The sequence below is a fragment of the Perca fluviatilis genome, chromosome 21 (genome assembly GCF_010015445.1).
Source record: "Perca fluviatilis chromosome 21, GENO_Pfluv_1.0, whole genome shotgun sequence".
NCBI classification, from domain to species: Eukaryota; Metazoa; Chordata; class Actinopteri; order Perciformes; family Percidae; genus Perca; species Perca fluviatilis.
This window is the reverse complement of record NC_053132.1, coordinates 6,456,133-6,475,281: the sequence shown is the minus strand read 5'-3', so window position 1 is coordinate 6,475,281 and position 19,149 is coordinate 6,456,133. Positions and strand designations below refer to the sequence as shown.

The 19,149-nt window shown below is 40.3% G+C and overlaps 4 protein-coding genes across 6 annotated transcripts; 2 read left to right on the top strand and 2 right to left on the bottom strand.

Moving 5' to 3' along the window:
- Window positions 1–448: 448 nt before the first annotated feature.
- On the bottom strand, window positions 449–2,396 carry LOC120551142 (gastric inhibitory polypeptide). Of its 2 annotated transcripts, none has more exons than XM_039788341.1 (4): window positions 1,619–1,730; window positions 807–944; window positions 564–658; window positions 449–486 (listed from the first exon to the last, which is right to left on the bottom strand). In XM_039788341.1, the coding sequence occupies exons 1-3, from the start codon at window positions 1,702–1,704 to the stop codon at window positions 565–567; spliced, it is 318 nt and encodes a 105-aa protein (XP_039644275.1). In that variant the 5' UTR covers window positions 1,705–1,730; the 3' UTR covers window positions 449–486; window position 564. The 2 variants fall into 2 exon arrangements, with proteins under 2 accessions (XP_039644275.1, XP_039644274.1); XM_039788340.1 differs by lacking the exon at window positions 449–486 and adding an exon at window positions 1,883–2,396 and having other exon boundaries at window positions 504–658; window positions 1,619–1,705.
- An 86-nt stretch (window positions 2,397–2,482) lies between these two features.
- On the top strand, window positions 2,483–8,871 carry msl1b (MSL complex subunit 1b). 2 transcript variants are annotated; one of them, XM_039788338.1, is made up of 9 exons: window positions 2,483–2,590; window positions 3,123–3,799; window positions 3,898–4,097; window positions 4,770–5,089; window positions 5,239–5,303; window positions 5,421–5,488; window positions 6,368–6,492; window positions 6,613–6,685; window positions 7,850–8,871. In XM_039788338.1, the coding sequence occupies exons 2-9, from the start codon at window positions 3,191–3,193 to the stop codon at window positions 7,938–7,940; spliced, it is 1,551 nt and encodes a 516-aa protein (XP_039644272.1). In that variant the 5' UTR covers window positions 2,483–2,590; window positions 3,123–3,190; the 3' UTR covers window positions 7,941–8,871. The 2 variants fall into 2 exon arrangements, with proteins under 2 accessions (XP_039644272.1, XP_039644271.1); XM_039788337.1 differs by having other exon boundaries at window positions 4,770–5,131.
- A 1,181-nt stretch (window positions 8,872–10,052) lies between these two features.
- chmp2a (charged multivesicular body protein 2A) lies at window positions 10,053–13,745 on the bottom strand. Its single transcript, XM_039788339.1, has 6 exons — window positions 13,592–13,745; window positions 12,508–12,675; window positions 12,236–12,415; window positions 12,010–12,140; window positions 11,111–11,172; window positions 10,053–11,006 (listed from the first exon to the last, which is right to left on the bottom strand). The coding sequence occupies exons 2-6, from the start codon at window positions 12,673–12,675 to the stop codon at window positions 10,885–10,887; spliced, it is 663 nt and encodes a 220-aa protein (XP_039644273.1). The 5' UTR covers window positions 13,592–13,745; the 3' UTR covers window positions 10,053–10,884.
- Window positions 13,746–15,461: 1,716 nt separating this feature from the next.
- mrm1 (mitochondrial rRNA methyltransferase 1 homolog (S. cerevisiae)) lies at window positions 15,462–17,323 on the top strand. The gene has a single exon (XM_039789354.1). It carries the CDS (start codon window positions 15,725–15,727, stop codon window positions 16,919–16,921), a length of 1,197 nt encoding a protein of 398 aa, XP_039645288.1. The 5' UTR covers window positions 15,462–15,724; the 3' UTR covers window positions 16,922–17,323.
- The last annotated feature ends 1,826 nt before the right edge of the window (window positions 17,324–19,149 follow it).

Here is a 19,149-nt window from a genome sequence, read left to right as displayed (position 1 = left end):
TCCAAGGTATTTCTAGATTTTAAAAAATAACATTAATATGGTCTGCTCATTTTGTCATATTTTTCTTAAGACTCTTCAGTGGATTAAACATTATTTGATACAATTAAACATACTGTAAATAACATTTACGTTTATTATTATTATTATTATTATTATTATTATTATTATTATATATTATTAATAAAAGTATGCAGCAGAGATGACTGAAATGAAATACAAGTATTCCGAATTGTACACTTGGGTAAAAGTATTTCAGCTTTTATAAGCTACATGTCAGAAAGAAAACACAATCACAAACGTATTTCACTCAGTCTCAACTCACTTTATTTTTCTGTGTGATGATTTGTGTTAGAAAGTATCCAGTAAATTAAATATTCATTACACACAAGATTACACACTAATTGCCTCGTTTTCAAAATATCAAAAGGAGACATCGGAAGAAGCTGTCTGGTGATTTTCCACCGCATGTCGGCACTTTGTTGAAGCCTGTAAGAACCGTGAGACGAGATGTTAAGCACAACAGACAGACCAGTTTGTATGATGTGAATAAAGGGAAAACTAACCTTAGATGTTTCTCTTCTGCTTCCTGTGCAGACTGAGCTTCAGCAGGACGTTGTATAGACTTTCCTTCAGATCTTCCTCTGCAGTGGCAGCTGGCCTGAGAGAGAAAAAAAAAAAAAAAAAAAAAAAAAAAAAAAAAAAAAAAAAAAAAAAAAAAAAAAAAAAAAAAAAAGGCGGGAGATTACTCACACTTTTCTGTTGTTCCTGCTTTGGCTTGAAATCTGTTGCAACGTTCAGTGACTTACAAGCTTTTTTTCTCCCTTTGGTTGAGCAAGAAATCAACAAAGTTTTTCTGCACCATTGAATCCATGATTTTGCTGATTTCGCTGGCGATGGTCGACTCAGCATATCTTCTGCTCACATGCTGCTCATCTTCACTGAGACTTGACAAAGACACAAAATCACATGAGTCATTTTGCAGTTTTTTAAATCTATTTCTAATCTACGTTATTGTTTTTGTCAATCAAATACAGTTTGATTAGTAAAGATAATTTAGTGGTTTATCATTAATAGCCTTGTCTTGCAAACTAAATGTTTTGCTGCTGTTTAAAGTTTATTAATCTTTTAGTGCAGGGGCCTTCAACATTTTTGGGCCAAGGACCCCTCAGCTGAAAAAGCGACGGAGCAGGGACCCCTTACTATATATCATGTATAAAATTGAGTGGCATGTTAAACTGGGTTTTAGATATACCTTTTTATAGTGCATACAATACAAAGCTATTCAAATAATTGTTACATGTTTGACATATTCATATATTTATAGCCTACATCATGTTCTAATGTTAAAATGTAGAACAGTGAACCATTAAGCTTAACTGTATCTGCAGATTCAACCTACATATAGGCCAGTAAGTTCATCAATGTTGTGTTACAAATAATATGTTGGATTCATATTAATGTATATTTTCAGTATATATACTTTTTTTTAACTATCAAACAATAATTTGGTGGCCCCCCTGCAGGAACTGAGGACCCCCTGATGAAGATCTGCTTTAGTGTATTGAGGAAAAACACCATTTAGTGTTATTTAGTTATATAGTAATATATTAAGACTTACCCCATCTGTTCAGGTTGAGTGTTTGCCTCTGCATGCAGCGCTCCGAGCAGCCACACAACCAAAAGTTCAAACAGCAAAACTTTCATGCTGAGCTCAAAGCAAAAAGACAGACATTTTTAATGAATTGCAGATCTGATCAAAATTAAAGTCCTAACACAGAAGTCTACACGTAGATGTTCAAGAGGAGACGTAAACATATAATGTAGTATAAAGCAAGTGTGTGAACAACCACATTCAATTCATTTTTTAAGTACATGTCCTTACCTTGTGGATATCTTTAAAACAGGCAATAAGAAATACTTCAGCTGCTTACCCTGGTGGGTTGCCTTCAGAAAGTGGGCTTTTATACAGTTTTCTCAGGGGAAATATGTGTCATAGCAGGAAAGAAAAACATTTTTGTTCCAGCACATTAAAGCATTAATGAAACACACATACACAGGTGACTACTGATAACAGCGCTGTAATAACTGTGGAGAGTTAATTGGTTTTTACTTTCCTAAAGAGCTGTTGCTGAGTTAACAACCAACAGGAAAAGACTCATGGGACATTAAACTAATGAAAAAGTGACACTTTAGCAGCATATGAAAATGTAATGGTTTGTTGATAATACATAGTCTAACGACGTAGAGTGTGGGCTTAAATGTTCACGATGTTTGACAGAAGCTTTTCTTATGGAGAGAAATGTCCTACACTAAACGTGATTCTATAATATCTTCAATGTGTACTTCGGCACAGCAGTTGAGTAAACGTAGGCCTACTTGTTTAAATCTACCAGTCCATTACATACTATTAGTATAATCATTACATAAGTATAGTGTAACGTTACTCTGTCTCCCCCCTGCCGCTCTTCTCATCAAAACACAAGAAATGGCCAGCCAACAAATTACGCATGCGCAGTAGTCGGCGCTTTAAAACAAGTCTTGAGGAGGGAACATGAAGGCACTTTGCAGGTGGACTTGAATAACAGTCGAGGTAAGCTCAAAACACAATAACTACGTGGTAGTTAAAACACGTCTGTCCGATTATGAGTGTTTCATAACGCGGCTGTTCTAACCGCTTCGCTCCGGATGCGCATTTGTTGGTTAAACAAGCCGGCGGCTAACATTAGCAAGCTAGCTGTTATTGTTTTTCATGATTTCGCGAGAACCAAAATGGAGGAGAAGGCTGCTTGCCAGTGTCCTACACAGCCACTCCCGAGACCTCATACTGTAATGTCTACCCTGACGCAGCACTGAGTTTAAAGTCCTCCTAATGTGGCTAGTTTGTGTCTCTAAAAGCGACTGTGTATTTGTACTGCAGTGCTAAGGTAGCTTAGCTTCAATTTCAAACCCGGTGGCAGATTTTGAGGAGAAAGATGCCCGGAATCAGTCGCACATAGTTTTCTTGAGTAGGCTAGTTAGTGAATACGGTATGTGTCACTACCAGTTCAGAGACAACATGAGTTAAAGTTAAAACCGACAACAATAAAAAAATGTTTTTATTTGTCCTTGTATTCGTTTTGTAGGACAGCAGGAAGCTGTGGTTGAAATGCAGCGCCGAGGCGCTGCAGGATGAACAGTCGTCGTGTTCGCCATGACTCTGAGGTCCACACTGTTTCCCAACACAGGATTCAAGCAGGACGCTGACACCAACGACTTTGACCAAACGCAGTTTGGGGTCGCCACCGTGGGACCCGTGAGCCTCAAGAGGGAGTCCTGCGACTTTGTTATAGATGTTCAAAACGCACACGGGGGCGAGATCCCGAGCAAATCAAAGGACTTAGGCCAGAATTACATGACAAGCAAAGTTTCCCTGGCGGCCACAGTTGCAGAAGACAATAAAACTGTGGGGATATTGTCCCCTGTCAGACAAATGGGGGGTGAGGGAACCCCAGTGAAAGGTAAACCCCTCTCTGCTGACAATATGGATAACCCTCAGATGGCTCTAAACAATAACCCCAAGGATGGAGTTGCGGATGACAGTGCAAAGGGGGTTGTCCCAGGAGTCCTTGGCACTGCATCCATTGAACTCTCCTCTGAGGGCAAGTGGAGGAACATCAGGAAGACCCCTGCCAATCCCCACACACAGGCCAACTGCCTCCGGCAGATTCTCCTCCTCCAATTGGACCTTATTGAACAACAGCAACAACAGCTGCAGTCCAAGGACAAGGAGATAGATGAGCTCAAATCAGACAAAGAGACAGTAAGTAAAAGTGTTTTTAGCAAACATTGGAGTGTTTTATATAATGTGTTGAATTTTAAAAAGCATTTAAAGTAACGTTTGTCTGTCTTCTTTTGCAGCTGCTTGCACGTATTGAGCGCATGGAGCGTCGCTTGCAGCTCACAAAGAAGGACCCTCCGCGTGACAAGCGCCTTTTCCAGCCCCTGGAGCCATGGACCCCTGACAAGGAGGACATGTGGGATCTGGAAGTAGAGGAGAGTACACAGCCCAACACAGCCACTCCGCTCCCCTTCAGTCGGGGTGGCAAAGGTCAAAAGAGGTAAAGTAAATAGCAGAAAGCACTGGGCTTTTCTCATGTGCCGTATTCTTTTCAATCAAACGCACAGGAATGAAATTCATGCAGAAAAGGAGATAATACGGCCTGACACTTTATGGCTGCTTGATTATGGAAGAAAAAAAAATCACGATGACAATTATTTTGGTCAATATTGAAATCACGTTTATTTAACAGGATTACTTGTTGACTTTTGGAAAGATGTTGCAATTATTGAACTTAAAAAATGGTGAAACAGTTTAATAAATCAAAAGTGAAAACACCTTAAACTGTGAAATTTCCCTTAATACTTTTCCTGTTGAACTTTTAGAAATCCCCTTAAAATAAATAATATAAAAAAATATATTCAAATGTTGGCTGAGTGAGTTGAGTCTTCGGAAGGGGCGAAAGTGCGATTTGTCATTCAGAACACAAGACAAAATAAGAGTTTACTTGCAAAACGTAATGTGCAAAATAGTTGTTTTTCTCGATTACATTGTTTTTGGGGTCGTTAGGAGCCGAAATTGAAATTGCGATCAAAGTTTGATTAATGGCACAGCCCTATGACACCGTTCATTAAAACTGTTGTAATCTAACTTACTCTGTTCAGATGTTTGCTGTGCAACATTAAATATTGTCATATTGTAGTAATTCCAATTCTTTCCTTTGCACATGCAGGAAATCTTGCTTTGGAGATGCAAAAGTCCAGAAATCCCGGGGCAAAAGTGCCAAGCTCAGCCCCCAGAAGCCTGAGATTCAGCCGGGCTCTCCCAATCAGAGAGAGCTGCGCAGTAAAGAAACCCCAGAGAAGACCGTTCCCATGAGGTCGGGGTCAGAAAGGGACCTTATGCTCCCGTGCAAAGAGGAGCCCGATCTGAACTGTCAGATCGAAGACCTGCCCTTCATGTCTACTACAGAGATGTACCTCTGTTGCTGGAACCAACCTCCTCTGTCTCCACTTCGTGAGACTTCCTCTAAAAAGGAAGAAGAGGTGGCCAGTGAGTGGACTCCTCATGTAGTACATGATATGCTGATTGTTTGTAAGCGTAACCTATATCTCATCTTTAATCACTATATCCATCAAATGTCCTGAACACACTTTGATCTCTGAATAGCTTACCTTTCCCGCCTTCTTTCTTCCGCTTAGTTCCATCTTGGAGGGAAAACCACATAGAGCCTTTGGAAGAGGACTACTCCTTTATTCCCTCTGAGGTGAGGCACATCTTAAATGCTAATAATTCTGCCTCTGGCGTGTGAAAGGTCATCTCACATTGAATCCAAAAGCATTTAACTGTTGAATTACATGTGTGACTTTGTCTTCCCATCAAGCCGCTGGATGACAATGTGTTTTTAAAACGCCACGCGAAGCTGGAGTTGGATGAGAAGAGGAGGAAAAGGTACCAAACACCGACTGAAGTTATTTGAGATTTAAATAAATCTGTTTGTTCTTGAGTTTTGATACTCAATACTGGGGATAAAGCAATCCGATAATAATGCATCAGTCAAGGAGCCCTTAATGTGGTTATTAAAGAGTTGTGACCAAGATATGTACGGACTATACTATACAAGTAATTTAATTGGAAAATAAATGACAATGTCAACAACACCTTAAACAACACAAATACAAGAAATATATGAAAGGTGAGAAAAGAAACACGAAAACTCAAATAAAAACAACAATGAAGCCCATCAAACTTTCAAATCTGAACTATGATAAAGTATACTGCTCTGTAATAAACGTTAGGTTCTAGTGGTGGGGGCAAGCCTGTAATTTAAACATGAAATACATGTTTGTCAACAGATTCAACTCCAATCAGACATTTTTAAAACCAGTAGCCAGTACAGATATCGTACCGTATCGCCAGGCTCTGGTTTCCACCTTTTCTAGCTCATAGATTTTACCAAGGGTGGTTGTACGTCATTAAACGTGATCACACAGAGAATTAGAAATGGTAAAATGCCCTAAATGTTTACTATACCGTACATACAAGGTCCAACTTTGAGGATGAGTTTTAAAATGTTACAATCACAAAAGCAAGTGTTACAATTTATGAAAACTAATTAAAAACAGGGATCAAATTTTATCATTTATTTTTTGCATGTCACTGAAATTTAGAGGAGGGTTGAGATTTAGTGCTGGGGGGGGGAAGGACTAATTGTGGACTAATGAAGTCTGTAAGCTACAAATGGTTTGGAGTTTCTTCGAGCAAAAAGAGGAGATTCCTCACTCGTTCTTTACTCTTGCTGATACTTTTATTAATCGTCTGTGTTTTCAGGTGGGACATCCAGCGAATCAGAGAGCAGCGCATGTTTCAGCGTTTGCAGCAGCGCATGAACAGGAAGAAAGTCGTCCCGGAGACTGAGCCAGAGCTCTCGTCCTTCTATCCCGACACTGAAGATGGTACATCTGCATAACTTAATATAAAATTACAGTGCAATGTAGCTAACAGTGGGATTTTATTTTTTTTGAATGGGTTCAAGATATTTTTTAACATGATTTTTATTTATTTTTTCCTGCCAGTTGAAACTATAGTGATCACTCCCTTCTTGCCTGTCGTTGCATTTGGCCGACCGTTGCCCAAACTCTCGCAACAGTAAGTTTGTGTTTGTCTTTAATTCTGCTTTATGACATTTTACTGTGTGATTAGCTCAAGGCTGAGGCTGGTATGATCCATAAAGTTATTGATTCGTCATCTCATTACTCTGGTGATTCTGCACTGCAGGAAGTTGAAAAGCACATTTTCAAAGTGAAAAAAATTTAAAATTGAAAGAATGAGGGAAGAGGAGGAAGCCAGTGGGTGAAAACAGCTGAGATTATTTGGTAAAAGCCTGAATTTAAGACTTATTTTTGGTAATTTGAACATTTTATTGAGCCTTGACTATGAGTTACATTACATGACATGTCAGTTAGCTGACGCTTTTATCCAAAGCGACTTCCAATTAAGTGCTTTCAACCTTGAAGGTGCAAACTCCAGACAAGTAGTAAGTTCAAGTACTAGCAAAACTACAAAGAGCCATATGAAAGTGCAGATTTAGCCCTCATGTTGTCCTCGGGTCAAATTTGACCCGTTTTCAAAGTTTCTATATCATAACTTCTGATTTCTTTTAACCAAATGGCCCCAAAATAACATGGATGGTTCCATAAGACGCTCTTCACAAAGGAAATAAAAAATCAGATCTCTGTTTTCATAGAATTTTGGGTGCTGTATTCAATTTTATAGCATTCTCCTGACTAAACTTTGACAGATCTGTGATTATCCATTACCTTCATACCTCTGATCTTAACCATTAGTCAAAATCATTCATAATTTCTGCTTTTTTTTTCTTACACAAAACTTTCATATAAATGAGGTCTATTGACCATGAATTCCAAAAAAAGGGGGAAAACTAGTGCAAATAAATAAGTCTAGTTTGAACGGGTTTAATAAAATAAAAAAAATAGTCTTTTTACAGTTTACAGGATTAAAAGCTTTGCATATACAGACCGGTGACAAATAAAAATTAAAAACCCAAATAAAGTGTCTCCAGAACAGCTTCAGTGTTTCTTGGCGTATATTCCCAAAGTCTGTTGAACTGTACTGGGGGTTCAAACATTATTCTTACAAAAGATATTCCCTCTTTTGTTGTTTTCATGTTGGAGGAGAGCGCTCTCGTTGTTGTTGTTGTTGTCACCTGTCTGTTCTAAGATTAATTTCTGCAGTTCAGACTTAAAAGAGTAATGTTAAATCTCTATGCTAAAACGTTTATTCTTCCTCCAGGAACTTCGAGCTGCCTTGGCTGGACGAGCGAAGCCGATGTCGCATCGAGGTGTCCAAAAAACAGACTCCTCACCGGACCTGTCGGAAGTGAAACCCTGTTGTTTGTGTGTGTGCGTGTGTGTGTGTGTGTGTGTGTCAACCTGCGGAGAGATGCCGCTCCATGCCCAGATTAGAAAATGCTATATTTGTCTTGCCTGGGGGGGGGGACAAGTCACCAGTCCCTATGTGTAACTGCTGTTGCTTTCAGTCTGAATTCTCAACGTGTCTCCACTGACCAGGGTGGGATGGTAGCTGCGCCACTGGGAGTCAGTGATATTTTTGGTCTCATTTACACTTCTGAAAGGGAGATTAAAATGCCTGATGCCCTGAGATTACAATCCCTGTTAGCAGCTGTTGTCTGAAATGTATGATCAGTTATGTGCATGTTCTGTAACATGTTTAAAATACATTTTGTAGCATCCAAAGTTGATTTTATCACATAAAAGTGGAGTTTCTCTCACTTTTTATGCACAGTCAGCTGAAGAGGAATCTAATCTTTAACGCATTCATGTGGAGCGGGGGGGGGGGGTGACAAAAAAACATTGGTTGCCATTTTGATTGAAAAAGTAGAACTTGTGCTGTATGTCATGAGCAATACAGCTACAACTTTTATTTCTGGGTCCTCCTGCCACACTCATTCTCCCTGCCTATGTGAAAAAAAAATAGAAGTCAAAATCTGACTGTTATCGTGCTGTGTATCGCCTATATTGTTGTTCGCATACAACTTCAAATAACATTTTATCAATGTTTAGTGTGATGTCGGGAGGTTTGATCCACACTCAGCATGGTTACATATTTAAAAAAAGCTTACAGTTCTTGCCAATCTAATGTAAGAAGAAATTAACAATAAGCAACCAAATGATTGTTCTGTGTTCCTGGTTTGCTTTATAAAAACAACAGCACTGATCATTAGACAGCTAGTAAACCTGGGAGTGAAACCCAGTGTTCTGTTCCCTGTTTTGTTTCTGTTAAGTTTTTTTTTTGTGTGAGTTGCATGAACTCTATTTAGCTGTTTTTTAAAAAACATGGTAGCATGGCTTCACCCCAGAATAGAAAATAATCTCTGCTACTTTGGGCTACAACAACTACAAAATATTGTTCTTGAAAGCATGACTTTTGGCTGCTCTGTTCAGTGAGAGCTGCTGCGTTCGTCATAACGCGATCTGATAATAACAAAGTACAGTTTTGATCTTTCGTGTTTCCAATCTTTACAATATGCTTCATATTAGGCAAGTGGTGTGTATGCATTTGGTCTCTTAAGGATGCAGTTACCTGACATTCAAGGGAACCATTTTAGACAATAAATGAGCTTTCTAGCTGTAGTTCTAGCGATGTTCGCCAGTATGCTCTTTAACATGCTGCCAAGTTAATCTCTCCCTCTCTGAGTTAATCGCAGTTACAATCGCAGCGTTTGATTTCTGTCCGTGTCTTCTTCCTTTTCTTTTTTTTACATACAATGCAATAGCTTTCTGCAGCTTCAGCACTTCTGCCAGGCGTATGTGTAGGCACAGGTTTTGGAAATACAAAGTTGATTTTTTTCTTTTCTTTTTCTGTACATAGCTTCCAGAAACAAATGTACATAAAACATGGCTGTTATTTTTTTATTATTTAATGTTGGACGTGTTGAGTACATTCAATATTGTTCTATGATTGTATGTTGACAAATTGACAGTTTTGAAAGTTAAATTTTTTTGGAATAAAATTAACATGTCTATGATATTTCGATTTTGGTTGTGTACGTTTTTTGGTTTGATAGAATGGGAAGAAGTTGGTTTTTGATGCAGATGTCGATATTTCAAACTTTAAGAATAACATTAATTGAAAGTGAAATGCAATAATTACTATACTGTATGCACTGTACTATATAAATGCTATTTACCACAGCTGCAAGGTGCTGGAAAAGCTTTAAAATGCACATTGAAATGCTTAAAAAGTGCTATGTCATGGAAAAACACTGGATACTACACTTCCCATAATGCAACTAGATAGCATCTTTCATTAGACACTCCCTGCCTGGTAAATGCACACATATTTCCACAACAAAACCGAGACAACCCCTTACGACATCACTATGACATCATCAAGGCTAAATGGTTCTTTCCGTGAAGAATAAACTGAACTTTATGTGTAAAGATTTCTCGAATCGGTCAACCAGTTAGATAAATCTGGAAATAAAAGTTTATTGAATAAAGAAAAGCAAAAAAAAAAAAAAACAGGACAGTTTCTCAAAAACTAACACCACGACTCCTTAACGTTTTGGTGAAAATCCATCCGATCTCAAAACCGCCACTGGGACACGGTTACCAGGCAGTACACAGGAGTGACTTTCCACTGGTGAGGAGTCAGCTGAACATACTTTTCTTTCTTCCTTCCTTCCTTCCTTTATATATTCTTGTAAAATAAACCCTCCCATTCGTGAATTTAGACCGAAAAGATGTTGCGATTACACACTATTTGTACATCATCTTCAGCTGAACCCCGACTGTCAACTCCCTCAAATAAACATTATCAAGTCATCAAAAATGTTACATCAGTGCTAACTGTATTTTATATGATGAGAATATAAAGAATTCCAAACCAGCCAGACGTACAAAAAGTGCTGACATATAAAATATCCACTTCTGTCCTGTTACCATCTTTCCTTTGGGTTCTTTTAAACATTTCGTTTTTTAGTGTTAATTTAAATTGTGAAAACTTGTTGCCTTGAGGAGTTAGTATTTACAGACTGCGAGATAAATTTTCACTTTCAGAGAATTTGTGTCATTTGGCAAAGTCTTAAATGAGGTGAGACCTGTGAAGGATAATGACCCTTGTAGGTTTCTGATAAAATACATAATACACCCATAAAATGAAAACACCTCAAACGGAAAGCCACACAGCTGAAACAGCGAGTGTTCTGCCAGTTACACCTTTAAAAGAATCTAAACACAGACATTTGAGTAGGTTTGTATCTGTATTAACAACCCAGCCACAGCGTCTGACACGTCGCTGTGCGTTCAATCTCTCCGGAGGTTATTCAGCCGCTCCTCCAGATCGGCGTCGGCGTCGGCCAGGGCGGCTTGGGGCTCCTGCTTCTTTCCTCCGGCCACCGACAGGCTTCCTCCGGTGCTCGGAAGATCTGAAATGACGAACACGACGTGCTTACAAAGACGCAACGCGGGAAAAATACCAGACAAAAAGATGTGTAGAGTTGACGTTATTGTGCTTAAAAGTGTTTCTTACTTGACAGTTCATCGGACAGATTGAGACCCAGCTCGTCCAACACTTGGGACACGATGGTGTCACTGTGCATGGGGCGGAGACACAACCACAAACGTATCAAAGTGAATGCAAAACGTATATTGAGTTGGTTATATCAGATTGGGGGTGGCAGTAGCTCAGTCTGTAGGGAACCTAGCTGGCAGAACCGGAGGGTTCGCTGGTTCAAGTCCCCATACGGACCAAAGTATGGTGGTGGACTGGTAGCTGGAGAGGTGCCAGTTCACCTCCTGGGCACTGGCAAGGTGCTCTTGAGCAAGGCACCGAACCCCCAACTGCTCGGGGCGCCTTTCCACGGGCAGCTCCCTAACTCTGACATCTCTCCATTAGTGCATGTATACTGTAGGTACTGAGCATGTGTGTGTGTAAGTCAGGCCTGTGTGTACTGTGTGTAATAACAACAGAGTGAAAAAATTGTAATTTCCCCTTGCAGGATTAATAAAGTATGAACTATAAAGTATAAGTATTGTGGAGGGTGAATTAAGAAGTCAGAAAATGGAGACATGAGTTGAAGGGGCAATCCACGGTTTGTTTTTTTTAAGATTATTTTTTTGGGCTTTTCCGACTTTAATGGACAGCTAGGTGAGAAGGGGGGGATGGGGGGGGGGAAGACATGCAGGAAATCGTCACAGGTCGGACTCTGCGTCTATGTAAATGTGCGCCTGCTCTACCAACTGAGCCAACCCGGCCCCAATCCACAGTTTTAATATTGCACTTCCGTTAAAAAAAAAAGAAAATTGGCGGGACTTGCCAAAGATTTAAACAAGAATTGTCAATATAATGTATGTCTTACATAAACGTGGAATAAAAGGTTTGCACCTGAACAAAAACAAAAAGTTTTGCCACTGATCTCGGCCCCATACCTCTCTTCCTCATCATCCTCATCGCCCATGGCATCGTCGATAGCGTCATTCATCATCTCCTCTTTCATGTCCATGATTTCACTCTGTCGTTCAAACTCCATCATGATCTTCTGAATCTGAGGCAGTTTCAGCTGCGGAAATGGAACAAATATAAGATCGTCAACATCAGGAAGCTTATCTTTTATTCCCACTGAATGTGTGCGTTTCTGTGATTTCTTTGCCGGACCTGTCTGTTCATGGTGGCCATGGCTTTGGTGACGCCTTTCATAGCCTGCGCCATGCTGTTGTTGGACTTGAGCGTCTGTATCTTTAGACTGACGGCCTGAATGTTGGCCTTCATCATGATGAACTTCTTGACGTAGCGCCGCGTGCGTACCAAATCCTTGGCCATGATCTTGACGGCGTCCTGCAAAAGATTAAAACAACACACGTTTAGGACAAATTCCAAATGTATTCTCTCCTCGTAAAAAAACACAAGTCCTTCTTCCTTCGTCCCACCATTTGTCCCTGTTTGGCCATTTTCTTGATGTCAGCGATGATCTTTTTCTCCTGTTGCTCCAGTTTCATTCGCTCTCGGTCCAGTTCTCTCATGGCTCGGTTGAGCGCCCTCTGATTCTGCTTCAGCATCTCCTCCGGGGTCTTCCTCTTCCCAAACAGGAAGTCCATCTGTTTGAAAATACAAAAAGCAAAACATCAATACATGGAAACTAAATTGGCACTGTTAAAATAAAATAAATATATATATATATTTTTGAGGTACTTGATCTTTACTTGAGTCTTTTCTTTTCATGCCACTTTCTACTTCTACTCCGCTACATCTCAGAGGGAAATATTATACTTTACACTGTACTTATGACAGCTTTGGGTACCCAAACACATGACATGTATTAAAGTACAGCTGGAAACTTGTAGTCGATTAGTTAATTGTCAGAAAATGTATTTAAATATTTTGATGGTTTTAGTCATTTTTTCATGTAAAAACATTTCACGGTTCCAGCTCCACCGAAGATTTGCTGCTTTTCCTTTTAATAATGTTAATGATTATTAAGAATTACTTTTTAAGATTATTTTTGGGCTTTATTGACAGGACAGCTGAAGAAATAAAAAGGGGAAAGAGAGAGGGGGGAATGACATGCAGCAAAGGGCCGCAGGTCGGAGTCAAACCCGGGCCCGCTGCCTCTATATATGGGCGCCCTCTCTTCCAACTGAGCTATCCGGGCGCCCATTAAGAATTACTTTTACTTAAAAGTTTCAATGCAGGACTTTTACTTGTAACAAAGTATTTTACATTGTGGTAATTAGTTGCTATGTTCACACATACGGTATCAGTCAGTTTCTAGCCCTGTTTCAGTCATGTTAATCCAGCCAATGACTTCGTTGTTTCCTGGAAAATATTACTCAGCAGTCAGTAATGTGACCGGAGGCCTGACGTCTCCGTTCGGCCGTGTTTTAGCTCGGCTGTCCGCCTCAAATCTCTCTCAACATCTTCCAAGGCGACTAACTGTTAGCTAACTGTCAGCCCTGGCACCACACACTAAACCCAGCTTTATGAAAGCCAACCCGGACACTGTGTTTCTCTCACCGTGTACAAAGCTCGTCGGTAATCCTAAAGGTTAAACGGTGTTTAAGGCGTCTTCTCCGACTACAACTCGACACAAATTTGAACGTTTATTTGTTTTCTTTCCTAGACTTCCGTGTTGCGGTAGTTCCACTTCCGGGAAATGACATATTCGCGTGCCCAAAGAAATAGACGTCCTACGTGCTGGCGTCACAGGTGTCAATTTCACGCACCAAAGGAAGTAATGGATTTCAAAATAAAGTCTTTAAAATTCATCAATTACACTTTCTCATGGCAGTGGTGGGAGAAGTACTCAGATCCTACAAATAGTAATACAACTATGTAAAGATACTTCATGCCAAGTGAAATTCCTGCATTTAAAATTAATTTTGTTTAATCAGAAAAATATAAAATATCAATATACATTTATGTTATTATATTTTTATTATAATGTACTGTATGTCTTTATTTGTAATCTATGACTGAGGTTCATTCTCAGCATGTTTTTTTCTGGGAATTTACACATTAAGGTTATTTATATCATTTTATTATATTGTATTTTTACTTTCTTTGTCTTTCTCTTCCATTTTCTTCAGTTTCTAAATACTTTTTTAATATAAATAAATAAATAAACATATATATATTATCAGCACTCTTGTATTTGTTGTGTATTTCTAGATCTGTTTAACCTTCAAACACAGTTTGTTGCTACCCCCCTTAATGTACTGTTTTAGGTCAAATATGGCCGGACAGTTTTAACTGCTCTTATTTTAACATAAATGCCAATAAAAATGACAAAACATATTTTAATAGAATATTTATTGTAAAAGAACCTTAGTAGAACATTAACATCTACAGTGTGTGTGTGTGTGTGTGTGTGTGTGTGTGTGGGTGTATGTGTTTGTGTGTGTGCGTGCATGCATGTGTGTGCGAACATTGATGGTTCACATGCACAAGTGGCAACATGACAACATGAACTGTGTGTGTGTGTGTGTGTGTGTGTGTGTGTGTGTGTGTGTGTGTGTGTGTGTGTGTGTGTGTGTGTGTGTGTGTGCGTGCATGCATGTGTGTGCGAACATTGGTGGTTCACATGCACAAGTAGCAACATGACAACATGAACTGTGTGTGTGTGTGTGTGTGTGTGTGTGTGTGTGTGTGTGTGTGTGTGTGTGTCTGTTTGTGGGTTTGTGGGTGTGTGTGTTTCTGTGTTTGCATGTGTGTGCGAACATTGGTGGTTCACATGCACAAGTGACAACATGACAACATTAACTGACAACATGAAGTATGAGTGTGTGTGAGTGTGTGTGTGTGTGTGTGTGTGTGTGTGTGTGTGTGTGTGTGTGTGTGTGTGTGTGTGTGTGTGTGTAGCCTACATGTGTGTGTGTGTGTGTGTGTGTGTGTGTGTGTGTGTGTGTGTGTGTGTGTGTGGGTGTGTGGGTGTGTGGGTGTGTGTTTCTGTGTGTGCATGTGCGAACATTGGTGGTTCACACGCACAAATGGAAAATTGCAGTCATGGTGCAGTGTCCCTTGCAAATGGAAGCTTTGCACGTGTGAATGGAAACACAAGCACAGGAAAGCTGTAGGAGTGTGTGTATGGAGATGTCTTTTATCTCCTGGATGAAAATTATACTCGTTCCCATTCATTTCCTATGGCGGTCATTTTTGACCGTAAACAAAAGAAGTGTGACAAAGTTGAATAAATCACTCAAAATTCAAAGAAACTAGTCACACTCAATGCTATGTGTTCAAATGCCTTTTGTGAAGGATATCATAAGGTCTTGATGCAATCTGGTGAAAATGCCATATTTATGGTACAGGGAATGTGTAAATCGGTCATTTCCACAAATGGCAAACGCTTTTATTTTATAGGTGAAAGCGCCCGACATCCGGTCATAATCTTACTTGCTTTACGTAGCTGAGTTGCACATGTGCGTATTTCGTGAAAATGCCACAAACATGTCAGCTGCGGAGGAAGGTAGTTGGTGATAGTTGGCTTTGATGGTTGAACAAAGGAAACTCTTGATGATAGCTCCACTCAGTTAATCTACGGACACTACATTTATGGATTAACGGACTTCTCAGGGAGTTGAACCGCGTGTCTTTGGGTTACCCTTCTTCTTAGTCCCTCTGGACACATTGATTTCCAGCTATTTCAATATGGGGGTATTCAGTATTGCGCATCAGCACAATTTGTTGCTTGTTTGGACTAGAAGATTCAACAAGCCTGCATCAATCTCAAGAGTGGGCTCTCAGTTTGCCTCTCACCACGTCTCGGCTACCCTCCTGTGCCCAGAGGACAGCAGCATCAACCCTGTGGTGAAGAGACAACGCAGGGTGTTAAATACCTCCAGTGTCCAACACAAGCGTGTTGCATCTGATGGATGGCAGAAACACGACAGGTCGGTCCAGAGTAAAACGTGGAAAAGTGAGATCCCTGTGTTGCAGCGGCCATATCAGAGGAAGGGAGGTGACAGCAGAGTGTCCTCTGAACTCAGGAGGCTGAGTCTGGACGATTTCCCTGAAGAGAAGGAGAGGATGGTGGGACAGAGGTCAACGCTGGACTCCAAAGCTGAGAACTATGAGGTTGTTTTTGGCATCGCCCCCTGTCTCTTGGCTCTCACCCAGGGTAGAAGGCAGGCCCGTAGACTGTTTGTAAAAGATGGGGAGGCCTCTCACAGGGCGTCTGTGATACAGGTCTGCGAGGAGGCTCATGGTCGAGGAGTACAAGTCCAGCGGGTCAGTAAAAAAGATCTGGACAAGATGTCTTGGGGGCGAGTACACCAGGGAGTATGTCTGCAAGCGAGTCCTCTGGGCTATCTCACAGAGGACAGAGACTCCGCACCAAACAGAGGAGACGCCCCTCTCTGGCTCGTCCTGGAGAGAATTCAGGACCCGATGAATCTCGGCGCCATCCTGCGTTCGGCTTATTTCCTCGGTGTGGACCGAGTCCTCAGCAGCCTTCGCCACAGCTGTCCTTTGTCTCCGGTGGTGAGCAAGGCCAGCTCGGGCATCATGGAGGTGATCGGGGTGTACGGATACGAAAACCTTGAAGACATGCTGAGGTCGAAGGTGGCCCAGGGCTGGCAGGTGGTTGGCACAGTGGGGGCTGAAGCCGAGGAGGAGACCCAGATTCCGGTCACCCAGTGTTCAGACTTTCAGATGACTAAACCCACGGTGTTGTTGATGGGGGGTGAGGGAGAAGGATTGTCCCAGCAGCTGCTCTCTCTGTGCCAAACCCTTCTCACCATCCCAGCTGGCAGAGAGCTGTTCCCCGGGATAGAGTCTCTCAACGTCTCCGTTGCTACAGGCATTCTGCTGCACTCTCTGCTGACCTCCAGGAGGTCGACCAGATGATGACAACCAGAAATATCTGCCTGTACTCCTAATAAAAGATTCAACGGCACTGAGAATTTGACATTTATAGACCACAGAATTACATGTTGATGTATTTGAAATTGAACTGCAATCTTCAGAAGTGGCTTTAAGGATAAGGATGATGATATCTTGTGTTTTTCTCCTGTCACCAAATTCCAACAATGAATGTATCTGCTAACATGTATCATGTGTGTATCAAAGCCTGATTTGTCTTCTTCCCCCGTGCCGTAGAGATCCATTGTTGTCCAAAAAATATTAAAAAAACATCAATGAGCCACACTCTTGTCCCCAACATCCGACAAATGCACAATTTCCTCATGTTTCAGTAATGTTTGATTTAAAAAAATAAATTACTAACCCTTTAATAAAAGGGAAACTATATATTTGTGACCAGTTTTGTTTCAGTAGGGTAGAGAAGTCTGAAAGTAGGTGGTCTTCTACAGGAATTTGTTGACAGTAAAAAATAACAAAATAACACCAGGCTTGTCCTTTAAAATATTGCACTGTTGCTCACTTGAAATAGGTAATATTCATTATGTCTGACACTACTTTTCCGTGCTATACGAAAAACAAATTCCACCTACGTTAAAATGTAAAGTTTAAAAAAAAAAAAAAAAGGTCAACAGTTTTATGGAGTTTTTCAGTGGCCAATCAAAAATGCCTTAGTTAGGTGGGAAATCCTGGCTTTAGCCCTGTACACCGTGTACATGTGTTGTTGATAAATGGCTGGATGTTAAGGCTTTAGAGGGTTGGCAGGGAGCTAAAGGCCTTTAGCTCCCTGCCAACCCTCTAAAGCTGGGGTGTCAAACTCATTTTCACTAAGGGCCACACTGGAAAAAGAGAATCACACCAGGGGCCAGACATGTAAAGTTTATTTGTTTTTGTTCAGACTTTTTATGTGGCTAGCCTCGTTTTGTTTGAAAATACTTTGAACGTCAACAAGAAGTAACGTCACCCAACGTTGTTTAGAGCACCTTTAATAGGGCTGCAACTAACGATTATTTTCATTGTCGATTATTTTTTTGGATTGATCGATTAGTTGTTTGGTCTATAAAATGGTGAAACGTGTCCATCAGTGTCTCCCAAAGCCCAAGATGACATCCTCAAATGTCTTGGTTTGTCCTCAACTCAAAGATGTTCAGTTTACTGTCACAGAGGAGAGAAGAGACCAGAACAGATTCACATTTAACAAGCAGAAATTGATCATTTTTCTTCATAAAAAATGACTCAAACCGATTAATCGATTACCAAAATAGTTGCAGATTAATTTATAAGTTGACAACTATTTGATTAATCGATTATTTTTTCCGCTCTCCTCTTCAAGTACCCAGCTAAACACACTCTCTGGTCATGGTTATTAATCTGCTGCTGTAACAGCCTCCACTCTTCTGGTTTCAGTCTTTCCACCAGATGTTTGAACCTGCTGCAGGGATTGGCTCCCATTCAGCCACAAGAGCATCACTGAGATCCAGCTCTGATGTTTGGGTAAAGGTCTGGCTCTCTGTCAACGTTCTGGTTCATCCAAAACGTGTTGAATGGGGTTGAGGTCAGGGCTCTGTGCAGACCAGTCAGCTTCTTTCACACCAAACTGGGAAAACCATTTCTTTATGGAGCTGGCTTTGTTATCATGTTGAAACAGGGAAGGGACAAAGTTGAAAGCACAAACTTGTCTAAAATAGCATTGTATGCTGCAGCATGCAGGTTTCTCTTCATCGGATCTAAAGAAAAACAACCTCAGACCAAAAGTACTCCATATAGTATAACATATCTACTATATTATATTTATTTTATGTGGCTATAGTATTACAGACACTATCATCTTAATCACATAATGTATTATTCTGCTGATATATGCTGTTTACATATACACGTGACTCGCTGCTATTAACCATATCGCTCTCACTTTACCTCATAATTTTAATTGCTCTTGTATAGTTTCAATTTTAATTCTATGATTCTTGTATACTTCTTATTGATTTACTTTTGTGTTACTTCCCTGTTTATCTGTAGGTATTTGTGTCTGTGCTGCTGCAACATCTGAATTTCCCCTCTTGGGATCAATAAATGCTCATCTTGTCTAACAAACAATAATGCTAATTTATCTAAGCCTCAGTTATAACACAGTGGGTTGTGAGGCCTTGTATGTTTATGAAATTGAGAAACAAAAATCAAATGAAAACGCCTTGTTATGAAAAAAAAGATCCTGA